Source organism: Polyodon spathula, chromosome 44 (assembly GCF_017654505.1).
Source record: "Polyodon spathula isolate WHYD16114869_AA chromosome 44, ASM1765450v1, whole genome shotgun sequence".
Classification (NCBI taxonomy): domain Eukaryota; kingdom Metazoa; phylum Chordata; class Actinopteri; order Acipenseriformes; family Polyodontidae; genus Polyodon; species Polyodon spathula.
Window position 1 is genome coordinate 1018934 of NC_054577.1, and position 15031 is coordinate 1033964.

A 15031-nucleotide genomic window follows, 5' to 3' on the forward strand; every position below is an offset into this window, starting at 1 on the left:
TTTTTTTTTTTTTTTTTTTTTTGGTTTTTTATCTGTTTCATTTTCAACAACAACAAAAAAAAAAAAAAAAAAAAAAAAAAGAAACTCGCTTTTCTCCACCCCCACATGTTCTTCCGCCTCTTACTCGGAGCGTCGTGCACAGCAGCAGCAGCAGCAGCGAGAGAGAGAGAGAGGGAGAGTTTGGTGGTGTGTGTGTGTTTTCTTTTCTTTTTTTTGTCCAAAAGAGTTTCCGTAGTTTATGAATTATTCATGAGCGCGGAAGACGTCTGAAGGGGGCGGGGTTCTTATGCAAATTGTCTCCGCCGTCTGGAGGCGCAAGAGAAAGGGGGGGGCGGCGACGCAAGGCACGCAAGGCACGCCACGCCACGCACAGGAGGCGGGCGGCGGTGTTTGCGGTGCACGGCGGAGCGGAGAGCGTCGTTACTACAGCCAGGAAACTGCGCGGAGCGGCGAACGAAACCGGACCCGCTGAGACCGAACCAGCCGGGAAAACAAGTACGTATCGAGAGAGAGGAGGGGCGAGGGGGGGGCACCCATAAATGATAGTCCTGTGTGTGTGTGTGTGTGTGTGTGTGTGTGTGTGTGTGGTGGGGGGGGAGCAGGTATTACTATCAGTGTGTGTGTGTGGGTGTGGTGTGTGTGTTTGTGGGGGGAGCCGCCCCCCTCGTTACTATCATAATGATAGTGTGTGCTGGGTGTGTGTGTGTGTGTGTGGTGTGTGTGTGTGGTGGGGGGGGAGGGGGGGAGCAGGTATAATGATAGTCAGTGTGTGTGTGTGTGTTGTGTGTGTGTGTGTGGTGGGGGGGTGCAGGATAATTGATAGTCAGGTGTGTGTGTGTGTGTGTGTGTGTGTGTGTGTGTGTGGGGGGGGGGAGCAGGTATTACTATCAGTGTGTGTGTGTGTGTGTGTGTGTGTGGGTGGGTGCGGGTGTGTGTGTGTGTGTGTTTGTGTGGTGTGTGGGTGGGGTGGGGGGGCAGGTATTACTATCAGTGTGTGTGTGTGTGTGTGTGGGGTGTGTGTGTGTGTGTGGTGGGGGGGGGGCGTCCAATTACGTATGCTATGTGTGTGTGTGTGTGTGTGTGTGTGTGTGGGTGTGGATTACCCCCCCCCCCCGCGTGGTGGGGGGTGGGGGGGGACAAGGTACCCCGACCTACAGTGGTGTGTGGTGGGGGGGTCCGGCCACCAGAGGCCTATCATGATAGTGTGTGTGTGTGTGTGGTGGGGGTTGTGTGGTGTGACTGTGTGTGGTGTGTGGGGGGCACGATTGGTCACAATGTCTTCCCTGGGGGGGCGGGGAGGCAGCATAGTCACACAACCAAACCACCTATTGTGTGGTGGTGGTGGGTGTGTGGGGTGCAGGGGTGTGTGTGGTGTGAGTGTGTGTGTGTGTGGTGGGGGAGCAGGCCCATGATAGTAACACACAACACACACCAACATACCCACAATGTGTGGTGGGGGGGGACGCACATAATTACCCCTAGTCATTGGTGTGTTTGTGGTTGGGGGGGGGGAGCCAGGTATTACTATCAAGTGTGTGTTGTGGGGGGGGGAGACCTCGTAAATGAGTGTGTGGCAACAGGTGGGGGGGGTGTGTGGTGTTTGTATGTGTGTGTGTGTGTGTGTGTGTGGGGGGAGCAGGCATTACTATCAGTGTGTGTGTGTGTGTGGTGGGGGAGCAGGTATTACTATCAGTGTGTGTGTGGTGTGGGGGGGAGCAGGTCATAAGTATCGTCCACTATCACACACACACCACCCCCCCTCGTCCGTAAGAAGTCTGTGTGTGTGTGTGTGTGTGTGTGTGGGGTGGGGGCGTTACGTATATGATAGTCCCACACACCACACACACACACAGGTCGCCATAATTTGGGATTTAGTTGTGTGTGTGTGTGTGGTGTGGGGGTGAGCAGGTGATTACTGTGTGTGTGTGTGTGTGGGGGGGGTCGTTCCATAAGGATAGTCTTGGGTGTGTGTGTGTGTGTGTGTGTGTGTGTGTGTGGGTGTGGCACACACCACCCCCCCTCGGTCCATAATGATTAGTCACACACAAGGTATTACCCCCGTAATAAGATTCAGTGTGTGTGTGTGGTGTTGTGTGTGTGCAGGTATTACTATCAGTGTGATCAGTGGGGGTGTGTGTGTGGTGTATGTGTGTGTGTGTGGGGGGGGAGCAGGCATTACTATCAGTGTGTGTGTGGTGGGGGGAGCAGGCATTACTATCAGTGTGTGTGTGGTGGGGGGCCCCGTCCATAATCCATAGTAAGTGATTACTCACACACCACCCCCAATCCTCGTCATAATGATAGTCCCCACCCTACACCACCCCCCCCCTCGTCGTATGATAATGATAGTCACCACAGTGTGTGGTGGGGGGGGAGCAGGTATTACTATCAGTGTGTGTGTGTGGGGGGGGATCAGGGTGCCCCCCCTTCGTCCGTGAATGATAGTCACAAACAGGGTATCACCCCCCCCTTGTCGTCCGCATAATGATAAGTAGTCACACACACACACACACCCCCCTGCGTCCATAATTACTAGTCACACCTTCACCCCCCCCCTTTAGGCATCAGTGTGTGTGTGGTGGGGGGGGAGCAGGTATTACTATCAGTGTGTGTGTGGTGGGGGGGGAGCAGGCATTACTATCAGTGTGTGTAGCATTACTGTCTTTGCGGGGACAGAATTTGAAAAAATGTCCCCACAAAGACAGCAACTTAAGCAAAATACTGCAGTTTTTTCCAGGAGTGCAGAGTAACTTATTTCTTGATGGAGTAGCTGCTCGGTAGCAGGCAGGGGGTTGGTAAGCAGGTCAGAGGAACTGGCTGTGTACAAGAACAACAAAATAAATTTTTTGATGACTACAAAAGATTTAGAAGTGAGTAGTTTTTTGAGATTTACAATTATACTGTAAATACAGTATAAACTACTCACTTCTAAATCTTTTGTAGTCATTTTTGTATTACTTAGTATAAATACATGTTAATTTGTTTTTTTCTGACTTTATGTGAACGAAAAGACACACATTTACCCGTTTTCCCGTTGGAAATAGTGATATTTTGAAATATCACTGTCCTGGTCACAAAAGCAAAGTTTGTGGGGAATAATAGCCATTTTCTATACTTGTGAGGCATAAGCAATTAGGAAATAACACTTACTACCCAGGAACAAAAATTGTGTTACACAGTGTAATCAGTAATGATATAAATTATTTGGATTGTAAGTTGTTTTTTTTGCTTACTGCAGCTCGATGCCTTTCTCAGTCGACTGCGCAGGAGAGCAACGGCAGCGTCTGAAACAATAGAAAAATGATCGAGATGTCCATGGAGAACGAGATCTCTGTGGAAGAGAAAGTGGATTCTGTGCCTCCGGAGGGCCCTCGCGCTGGGGACGCCACGTCACTCGCTGACTGCAGCCCCTCCGCGTCTCACAGGACTAAGCCTGGCGGGGACGGGGTTAACTACGCTGCCCCTTCAAGCGGGGCCAGCCTGGGCCCCAGATCCAGCAACCCCGAGAGAGGGCCGGCCACACGGGGCTTCTCGGAGGATCCTGCTAGCGCCGTTTCCGACAGCGTGGCAGTGGAGACGAAAGCACAGGAGCGCAGAGGAGTGGAGGAGGAGCAGCAGAGGGTAGGGCAGCTTCTGAAACCGAAAAACGGGCTCCAGCAGCAGCAGCAGCAGCATAATTACAGTTCTAATTATAATCCTAATCAGGCACAGAAGCAGAACAAAAGGCGGAACAGTGTCAATATTGGCTTCAAGCACCCGGGCTGCAAGAGACGGAGGCGGGCGAATTCGGAGTCCGACCCGGTCCTGCCCACCAACTTCCTCCTGGGGGGCAACATCTTCGACCCCCTCAATCTGAACAGCCTGCTGGACGAGGAGGTGAACCGGGCGCTCAACGCGGAGACCCCCAAATCGTCCCCGCTCCCCCCGAAGAACCGAGAGGAGCCCGTGGAGATCCTGATCCCCAAAGACATCACGGACCCGCTCAACCTGAACTGCGGGAGCGATGCCGGCATCCTGGTGTCCCCCGTGAAGGGGGGGGGAGGGAGAAAGAGGCACAGGCACAGGCATCACGGAGGAGGAGGAGGAGGGGGGGCAGGGGTACCCCCCCAAACCCAAACCCAGACCCAGACCCAATCGTCGGGCAGCTTGGCACCCGAACAACAAGCCGACACTGCGGGCGACAAAGCGAGACGGACACCCCCGGTGGCAGCGGTCGAGGGATCCGCGATCGCTTCTCTTAATCACCCTCTTCATAATCTTCCCCCTCCTCCTCCTCCTTCCAGCGTTTCTGACTCTCTCCTGTGTCGAGTGGAGGGAAAAGGGACGGCGGGGATCGCCTATAGCTCCCTAGAGGAGCAGGAGGAAGGGAGCGAGTGCTTCCGCCCCTCCCTCCTCCTCCTCCTCCTCCTCCTCACCCCCCTCTGCAAGGCCAGTTCAGCAGGGGGGCCCTGGGGCAACGGCGATGACGAAACCCACGTTGCAGCCGCATCCTCTTTCCCCTTCTCCGAGGGCGTCTCTCGGTTCTGCCCCGGCCGCTGCTGGCTCCTCCTCTCCACCTTCCTCGGGGGTCCCGGAGCCTTACGAGCTGAACACCTCCATCAACTGCAGGGACGAGGTGGTGCCACCCCTCCTGCCCGCCGCTGCCTCCGCCCCGTCTGCCGGCGCTGCTAATAATCATCGTCGTTCTTCTGCTGAGAAAAACAAGCCCTCGTCGCAGCCTCCCAATTCTCACTCCTCGAGCTGCGGTCCCTCGTCTCGCTCTCGTAAGAGACGCAGGGTCTCGAGCAGCAAGCCTGAAACTGTAGGGAGTGGAGGGGGGGAGAGGGAGAAGAAGCTCACCCCGGAAAAGGGGAAGGCTGGAGACGACTCATTTTTGTCGGAGGCTTCTCGGAAGGGGTAAGACGCGAGCTGGCTCGAGGGGGAGCAGGAGCGAGAGCTGAAACTGGTCCAAGATCTCCGTCGTCGGAGAGGGGGACCATCCCTCTCCCCCCCTCGGAAAAAAACGAGAAGGACTTTTCCCTTCGAGGAGGAGGAGGAGGAGGAGGAGGAGGAGGAGGAGGGACGACTGTGAAAAAGCAACTGGTCGCCAACAAGAAGAAACCGGGTTCCAAACACAAACAGCGCAAGTTCCAGTACGGCAACTACAACAAATACTATGGCTACCGCAACCCGGGCTTGGCCTCGGACCCGCGGGCCGGGGTTCTGAAGCCCGAGTGGTTCCGGGGGAAGGCCGTGCTGGACCTGGGCTGCAACGCGGGTCACCTGACCCTTGCCATCGCCAGGGACTGCGGCCCCGCCCGCATCGTGGGCGTCGACATCGACGGAGGGCTGATCCACTGCGCCAGGCAGAACATCCGGCACTACCTGTCAGAGCAGGCTGCTGGCGGAGGCCCCCCCGGGAGGCGCTTCCCGGACTCGCTGGCTGTCTGCCACGGCCCCATCGCGGCGCCCCCTGTCTGCGGGGAGCGGCCCGGCGCCACGGGGGAGTTTCCTGACAACGTCTCCTTCCTGCAGGTGAGGGAACGCTGCCTACCTTCTACATGGTGTTCTTTATAAAAAGAAATCGTATTTTAAAATGTTACTGCTATTTTTTTTAAAATTATTTTTATTTATTTATTTTGTATGTTGTGCTGTGTGTGTTTTTTTTTTTTTTTTTTTACATACAAGCACACTCTCGCTAATGCACACACACACCTGGAGACACCAGACACACCCACAAACACACACAATGCAAATTGTAACCCAGGTTCTTCAGGGCCTTCTTGTCCTCTGTTCTCTGCAGCTTCACACTGAAGCACAGCAGAGAATTCTCCCCCTATCTCATCACTGTGAGCGAGTCTGCTCTGCAGACAGCTCCAGAAACAGTCCCTGCCGCCCCTGTGCTCCTGTCCTGCAGTAGCTGCTAGACGCTCGCTTGTCTCCGCTCCCAGAGTCCTGTTCTCGGCAGCGTTGCGAAATCGAAGCAGTGTTAAAACAGACTTGAGTCTGAGCCAGACCCACTTCAGAGTAGAGTGTGTGTATTTGACAGTGTGAGACAGTATGTGAGTGTGTGTGTGTGTGTGTGTGTGTGTGTGTGTTTTTCTCTGTTTGTTTTAGTGTGTGTTTGTATAGATATGTGTGCGAGTGACAGACTGACTTGATTATTTAATTCGTAGCTATTAAACATAAACACAAACTCTTAAAACGTTTGCAATTAAATTGATTAATTTTGTAAATGTGTTAAGCCTGATGAACTGCTGACTGTGTGATTTATATCTCCTCTCTCCCTCTCTGTGTCTCTCCTCCCCTCCCTCAGTGTAACTATGTTCTGCAGCAGGACGATCTGCTCCTTACTCAGAAGCCAGAGTATGATGTCATTCTCTGCCTCAGCGTGTCCAAGTGGGTTCACCTGAACTGGGGGGACGACGGGCTGAAGCGCCTCTTCAAGCGCGTCTACCGCCACCTGCAGCCAGGGGGTGTCTTCATCCTGGAGCCCCAGCCCTGGACGTCCTACGGGAAGAGGAAGAAGCTCACAGTGAGTCTCTCGGAGCGACCGCAGCCAAAAACAACGGTTTGCTCTGCAAAGCAGGGCGTTCCCAGTCCTGGGGGACCCCCTGAGTGTGTCTGCAGCTTTCCATTTGAACCAATTCCTGAGCCAGACCCTTCACTGAAATGATGGCTTGCTTAATGAGTCTTTTCTAATTGTTTTCGGCTCTTAAACAGTTGCAGATTGAACTTTAACCCTTTGCAGTCCATTTATTCAGCGCTTGTCAGACGCGTCGGGTCCAATTTATTTTTACACGCTCTGTTTTAAAATTTTTTTTTTCAGAGTAAAACGGGTTTAAAAGGCACTGAATCACAAAAGGACATTCAGCACTGCATCTCCAGCCAAGCCCCTTGCTCGCTGTATTTTTCACACACCTCTTTATAGACGTGCACACTGATAAATCCTCTCCTGATCACTCGTTTTATCACCAAACTCTCGGCCGGCCCTCTCCTGTCGGTCTCACTCGGCCATTGAAAGGTTTTCTCGGCTTTTTCGAGAGAAAAAATGACCAGGGGGGGGTCCAGAGGGGTGATGCTAGCTTGATGTCAGGAGGTTCAAACCCCAGCTCAGGACTGTGAGAGACGTGCATTTGAGTGGTTTTTTAAATGCATAGGTATGGATGAAATAGTCAAGCTAGTGTGTCTCACACACAGCAGGACTTAACTAAACCATGACTGCAGATATTTTGCTGTCCTGTAATTTTGTATATTATTATTATTATTATTATTATTATTATTATTATTATTATTATTATTATTAATAGCATTAGCAGAGGCTTTTATCCAAAGGACTCACAAGGACTCGGGGGGTGAGCTTGTTTGTTTTTTCAGTCTCATGCTGAAGTCTTCATCTGAAGGACGGAGCACAAGGAGTTTCAGTGACTTGCTCAGGGTCACACACACACACACACACACACACACACACACACACACACACTGAACATTTGAACCTCAACACACACCACAGTTCAAAGGGTGCTGAGGGATTTGAACCTCCTGGTATCAAGATCCCATTTCTGTAAAAGCCCCCTTTCTTTAACCTCTGGACCAGGAAAAAGTGACATTTCCAAATCTAACATGAATTATCTAACGTGAACTGTTATGGTTTCCGGTATAGACTCTCTTTTTTTTTTTTTTTTGTTTTCTTTTTTTGTAGTTTCTTTGACACGGTTAAATAAAAGATCAAAATTCCGTTCATTAATTTTTTTAAATGATCTCTCAATCCTAAAATTCTAGGCGAGGCAAAACTGCTTTGTTTGTCCGCAACTGTAGATTTGCAGCAGGGAATTCTCTCCCTATCGCATCACTGTGACTGAAACAGTGCTGGAGAATAGACCCGGCTGCCTTGGTTCCTCTCCTGAAGTGACTGCTAGACGCACGCCAGCTCTGCATTCAGAGCAAAAATTACAAGCCACTGAAAATCCCACGGCTGGCGTTTCGACAAAATGGAGAATGACATTCAAGTCAATGGAAAAGCTCCTATCCAGGGCTGGGAATAAGACTCCCGCTGCACAGCAGTTTGATCCAGTCCTGCTTTCACTGCGAGTTTAATAATAAGACACACCTGTGCTTGTTACGTAGACATACTGGGGCTGATCAAGCTGGTAGTAAAACCTGGACTGGGTGACACTGCTGTGGAACAGGAGTCTTATTCCACCCATGACTGTAAATCACTCTACTCTCTTGATAAACTTTTTCAATAACAAAAATCAGAGTTAAGTTATCATAACAGTACACTTCAAAGAGCAGATTTAATTAGTTAATTTAGAACATATCAAATACTAATTGAAAAAATGAGTGTTCCAAAAATATATTAAACTCAGCCCTGACCTCAAATAAGAGTTGCAGCAGTGAATGGGTTAAATCACTTACCGTTTTTATCTTGTGTGAAATGTCTAAATGTGAAGCCCATTCAATCCCGTCTTCTGCAGTGTATTTATTAATTGATTGATTCATGTGTTACTGACTTTGTTTCCTCGTACACAGGAAACGATTTACAGCAATTACTACAGCATCCGCCTGAAGCCAGAGCAGTTCTCCTCGTACCTAGTCTCTCCAGAGGTGGGGTTCAGCAGCTACGAGCTCCTGGGGACCCCCGACAGCGCCCCCAAAGGTCAGTCCTCCCGCGCACAGCACAGCAGCCAGCCCTTTAACATGTAGAGGACCAGTATGATCCACAGTATCGCGATAGTGTGGAATGTCATGCCCTTGTGATGCTGATATTACAGAAGATGAGGTTCAGAGGGTCAGTCGGGTGTCGTGTTTCAGGGCTGTGCAAGACGGTCCGTCTCGTTATCCGTTAGCGCTTCGGCTTTATTTGGACGATTCGCCTTTTACCTCGTTTTAATTTCCCGTTCCTCTCCAGTTTCTGCGAGATACGAACGCAGCAGCTCGACGTTATTTTAAATGCATTCTCATTTGATCATTAATGAACGTTTCTGTGCTGCGGGTGTCGAGTGATTGAAAACGAGTTTTGAATTGAAAGCGATGGTCTCGGAGTCGAGTGGGTCAGAGTTCAAGTATGGCTCAGGATGCAAATACAGCCTTCATCCATGTATTATAGAGCTCTATATAACTGAGGCATCGCAGAGCATGAATATATGTAGAGGAGATCAAGTCGTGAAGTGAGTCATTTCTAAAAATAAGGTTTTTGAATCTTGTAAATCTTGTGTGCATTTAAAAAAAATATATATTAATATGCCTGCAGTTTTGTACACTGCAGTTTATAAATGATTCTCACCCGTTAGTCAATTAATCAATCGATTGATCAATCTTTATTTTATATAGAGGCTTTCATAGCGGACCACCATCACAAAGTGCTTTACAAGATGCAATAAGAACATGAAAATCCATAATATTTCAAATACAGAGAAATGCATAAACATGATGCACAGAGGAAAGAGCAGAATACAGGATAGCAGCATAATACATGAAATAGTGCATTAAATACAGTGGAAAGAGCAGAATACAGGATAGCAGCAGAATACATGAAATAGTGCATTAAATACAGTGGAAAGAGCAGAATACAGGATAGCAGCAGAATACATGAAATAGTGCATTAAATACAGTGGAAAGAGCAGAATACAGGATAGCAGCAGAATACATGAAATAGTGCATCTAAATAAAACCATCTGCCGGAAAGAATTATAGATACGCAGGCTAGCTCCAGCTTCACTGTGCAGACTGATGTCAATGGCAGATAGGAATAGTGTTCCTGACCGTAGGCAAGAGCTCTTCACTAATAAATAGCAGTGAGAAGGACATAGAAAAGAGCATATGAGTTTTGATGGTAAAGGCAGTGGACTAGAGTCTGACTGTTCAATTCTAGGAATAAGGAGCAGCATCCTGGAAAGGTACTCTGGATAAAACCATCTGCCGGAGAGTGACTCGTTCATAATTTAGATAAAACGCGCAGGCTAGCTCCAGCTTCACTGTGCAGGAGAGGAGGTAGGATGAGGTGCTGCAGGGTACACTATACGGCGAGGACACGTACGAATCTTTTTTTTTCTACAAAAGAGAGCTCTCTCTCTCTCTCTCTCTCTGCAGGGTTTCAGCGTCCGATCTATCTGTATCACAAGGGACTGGCATCCGTGGAGAAGTGAGGGAGCTCTTGGATCCTCCACGCCGCTGCTCCTGTCTGTTTCTTTATCTTTTTTATTTTAAAAGTAAGAACATTTCAGAATGACAGTTAAGAAAAACAAGAGGGAGTTTGGGAGGAAAAAAGGAAGAAAAAAAAAAATCCAACACCTGGCATTTTTGGACTTCAAAATAATTTTTCTCTCTCTCTCTGCACTGCCCCCTCTTTCTCTCCCTGCCTCTCTCCATCCTTCTCTCTGCACTCCCCCTCTCTTTCTCTCCCTCTCTCTCTCCATCTCCCTCTCTCTCTGCACTCCCCCTCCCTCTCTCTCTGCACTCTCCTTTCTCTCTCTCCTGCACTCCCCCTCCCTCTCTCTCTCTCTCTGCACTCCCCCCTCTCTCTCTCTCTGCACTCCCCTCTTCAGAGGGCCGGTTTTCTCTCTGCACTCCCCTCTCTCTCTCTGCACTCCCCCTCCCTCTCTGTGCACTCTCCTTTCTCTCCCTGCCTCTCTCCGTCCCTCTCTCTGCACTGCCCTCCCCTCCCCCTCTCTCTCTCTCTCTGCACTCCCCCTCTTTCTCTCCCTGCCTCTCTCCTTCCCTCTCTCTGCACTCCCCCCTCTCTCTCTCTCTCACTCCCCCCTCTCTCTGCACTGCCCCCTCTTTCTCTCCCTGCCACTCCCCGCTCCCTCCTCTCTCTCTCTGCACTGCCCCCTCTTTCTCTCTCTCTCCCGTCTCTCCTCCCCTCCCCTCCTCTCCCTCTCTCTCTCCTCTCTCTCTTGCTCTGCAGGCTCTCTCCTTCCCTCTCTCCTCTGCACTCCCCCTCCTCTCTCTACTCCGTGACCACTGCCCCTCTTTCTCTCCCTGCCACTGCCGTTCCTATCTCTCTCCCTCTGCTATCTCTCTGCACCGTCCCCTCTTCTCTCTCCTGCAATTCCCCAACCCCTCTCTCTCTCTCTCTCTCCCTCTGCTCTCTCTCTCTCTCTGCACTCCCCTCTCTCTCTCTCTCTGCACTCCCCCCTCTCTCTCTCCCTGCCTCTCTCCATCCTTCTCTCTGCACTCCCCCTCCCTCTCTGTGCACCCTCTTTCTCTCCCTGCCTCTCTCCGTCCCTCTCTCTCTCTGCACTCCCCCCCCTCTCTCTCTCTCTCTCTCCCCCCCTCTCTCTCTCTTCTCTCTCTCTGACGGGGGAGCTGAGGTCGATGCTCCCCTGAGAGGGGGACGGTCTTCCCCCTTTCTCTGCTGAACAGAGAAAGTGACCACTGACTGGGGAGAAAGGAGAGTCTCTCTCTGCACTCCCCTCCCCTCTCTCTCTCTGTTTTAAGTTGTTTTGTTTGTTGTCGATGATGCGGACGGTTGTTTAAGCTGAACACTGACTTACTTTTTTGTTTTTTTTAATTTTTTTTTGAATTAATAAATACTTTTTTTTGTGGAAAACAAAAACGGATTGATGGATCGGATCCACCCACCCCCCCACTGGCCTGACTCCAGGGAGGAGATTATACTGCTGTTGAGAGGGGGAGGAATCTACACATTGACTTTATTAAGGACCTAAATTCAAAAGCTCCCCCACCCTACACACACACACACAAATTATTATTTTTTTTTTTTTCTTGCTTGTTGGACTTTGAGAGAGGAGGATTGTGAAGGTTGCTTTTGATTTTTTAACTTTGGATATTATGTGGGGTTTGCTGTCCCACCCCTCTCCTCCCTGGATGAAACTCAAGCTGAAACCGAGGGGATATTTTCATTGAAGACACAATAAATATATATATGTTGGGGTTTTTTTCAGTCCTCGGCAGAAGCAGGCACTGGTTCTAGTCATGACATGTTGTATTGGAATTCCTGCATCTGATTTGAAATAAATGAAAGGGTTAATGGTGTGGTAGCCATCTTGATAAGGTCTGATATACAGCTGGTAGTTGAGCTCCAACGGTAATGTGTGTGGGGCAATCAGGCAGCCATGGAGAGAAGGTCTATCCACTCAGGCTGGTCCCAGCAGGAGAGAACAGGGTTATCTTTATCATGACTGAGGGAGGTGTTATTGTTTTTAGCCCCTCCTGGTTCTGTTCACAATGACTCTGATGTGTTGGGATGCTTCTCATCTGGTCAGTCCCACACTGATTTGCATATTATTAAAGCTTCAATTGGATCTGCTCTTCAGTCTCTTGTCTGTGTGTGTCATGGTGTGCACATGAGTGTTTATGAATGTGCATCTGGGAATGTCTCTGTGTTTCTCAGGTTGGGTGTGTGTGTGCAGGTTTGTGAAATTTGCAACTGTTTAAGAGCTGAAAACAAAGGTCTAATTAAGTGAATGATCATCAAGGAAGGATCTGGTTCAGTAATCGACAGCTCGGTTGGAATGAAAACCAGCAGCCCCGGGGGGTGGGGGGTGGGTTTCAGAAGCGTTGCTCTACAGAAAGGACGATCCATCGATACGACATCACAACCCCGAGAGTGTTTTGTATAAATTAAAGCAGGTTTATTATGAACCAAAAGTCAGTGTGCAGTCACTCAATATACACGTGTAACTATGTTCTGCAGCAGGACCATGACAGTGCAGTGGAGGAACAGGGAGGGGTCCGGCTGTCCCCTTGTCCTGTTGTCAGTGCTCTGGGGGCCGTGTTGACTGTCCCTCGTCCCGGGGAGGGTCCAGCGAAGTCAGAGCATCGGAGAGAGAGGCCATGCGGTTCTGAAACACTCCCCATACCTAGAGGGACAAGAAATCCAACAACAATACAGGGGCTGTGAGAGACACAACAACACAATGCAGGGGCTGTGAGAGACACAACAACACAATACAGGAGCTACGAGAGACAAAAACACAATGCAGGGGCTGTGAGAGACACAACAACACAATACAGCAGCTATGAGACAGAACAACACAATACAGGAGCTACGAGAGACAAAAACACAATACAGGGCCTATGAGAGACACAACAACACAATAAGTCCCAGTTTGCCCAGTTCCCCAATACTCTCTCTCCCAGGCCCAGTCCCCCAGTCCTCTCTCACCAGTCCCAGTTTGCAGTTCCCCAGTCCTCTCTCACCAGTCCCAGTTTGCCCAGTTCTCTCTCACCACTCCCAGTTCCTCAGTTCTCTTTCACCAGTCCCAGTTCCCCAGTCCTCTCTCACCAGTCCCAGTTTGCCCAGTTCCCCAGTTCTCTCTCACCAGTCCCAGTTCCCCAGTCCTCTCACCAGTCCCAGTTCGCCCAGTTCTCTCTCACCACTCCCAGTTCCCCAGTCCTCTCTCACCAGTCCCAGTTTGCCCAGTTCCCCAGTTCTCTCTCACCAATCCCAGTTCCCCAGTCCTCTCTCACCACTCCCAGTTCCCCAGTCCTCTCTCACCAGTCCCAGTTTGCCCAGTTCTCTCTCACCACTCCCAGTTCCCCAGTCCTCTCTCACCAGTCCCAGTTTGCCCAGTTCCCCAGTCCTCTCTCACCAGTCCCAGTTTGCCCAGTTCCCCAGTCCTCTCTCACCAGTCCCAGTTCCCAGTTCTCTCTCACCACTCCCAGTTCCCCAGTCCTCTCTCACCACTCCCAGTTTGCCCAGTTCCCCAGTCCTCTCTCACCAGTCCCAGTTTGCCCAGTTCCCCAGTCCTCTCTCACCAGTCCCAGTTTGCCCAGTTCCCCAGTCCTCTCTCACCAGTCCCAGTTTGCCCAGTTCCCCAGTCCTCTCTCACCAGTCCCAGTTTGCCCAGTTCCCCAGTCCTCTCTCACCAGTCCCAGTTTGCCCAGTTCCCCAGTCCTCTCTCACCACTCCCAGTCCCAGTTCCCCAGTCCTCTCTCACCAGTCCCAGTTTGCCCAGTTCCCCAGTCCTCTCTCACCACTCCCAGTTTGCCCAGTTCCCCAGTCCTCTCTCACCACTCCCAGTTTGCCCAGTTCCCCAGTCCTCTCTCACCACTCCCAGTTTGCCCAGTTCCCCAGTCCTCTCTCACCACTCCCAGTTTGCCCAGTTCCCCAGTCCTCTCTCACCAGTCCCAGTTTGCCCAGTTCCCCAGTCCTCTCGCTCCACACCTCCAGGTTACTGTTCAGAGCTGCCATCAGAGACACGGCCTCCCTCAGACCCTGCGAGCGACACAGAGACAAAAACACCGGTCAGAAACTTAAACAATCATCATCATTATCATCATTATCATCATTATTATTATTATCTCATTTATTAGTATCATGGGGGAGGATTAGTAAGTAGTATTAGTCGTATTATGTATTATTATTATCATGATTATTCATTATTAGTTATTATCCGTATAATTATTATAATAATAGTATATAATTATTCATAGAGACAGATTATTATTATTATTATTATTATTATTATTATTATTATTATTATTATCATTATCATTATTATTATTATTATCATCATTATTATTATTATTATTATTATTATTATTGTTATTATTATTTATTATCATATCATTATTATATTATTATCATCTTATATCTATCATTTTATTATTATTATTATTAGTATTATTATTATTATCATCATTATTATCATTATTATCATTATCATTATTATTATTATTATCATTATTCATTATATCTTGTATTATTGTTGTTTTTCTCGTTGTCGTGTTATTGGGGGGGGGATTAGTTAGTTGTTTTCATTATTATTATTTACCTTATTTGTTGTTGTTTTTGTTGTTGTTATTTATTATTTTGTCCCCCCGTTAACGGGCTGCACTGTGCCCCGCTTTTACTCAGTGATGTTATTGATGTAAAAGTTGTCTGATTTTGATTAAAAATCGTCCATTCTTTCGCCGGGCTCTCCGCTTCCCGGCCATCTTCCCTCAAACAGCGGGCGCGCCCGTTAGGGACCGTCTGCAAACAAACGAAGCGGGGCGCTGGCCGGAGAGCGCAGCGCGATAAATAACGAGTCCGAGGCGCACAATAACGCGGCTTTAACCGCCAGACCAGGACCGGCTGGGG

The 15031-nt window shown here is 49.5% G+C and overlaps 1 protein-coding gene across 1 annotated transcript; it reads left to right on the top strand.

Moving 5' to 3' along the window:
• Positions 1–145: 145 nt before the first annotated feature.
• Positions 146–10373, top strand: LOC121305640 (7SK snRNA methylphosphate capping enzyme-like). Its single transcript, XM_041237333.1, has 7 exons — positions 146–495; positions 3239–4308; positions 4352–4865; positions 5024–5514; positions 6296–6514; positions 8512–8638; positions 10072–10373. The coding sequence occupies exons 2-7, from the start codon at positions 3301–3303 to the stop codon at positions 10125–10127; spliced, it is 2415 nt and encodes an 804-aa protein (XP_041093267.1). The 5' UTR covers positions 146–495; positions 3239–3300; the 3' UTR covers positions 10128–10373.
• Positions 10374–15031: the final 4658 nt, after the last annotated feature.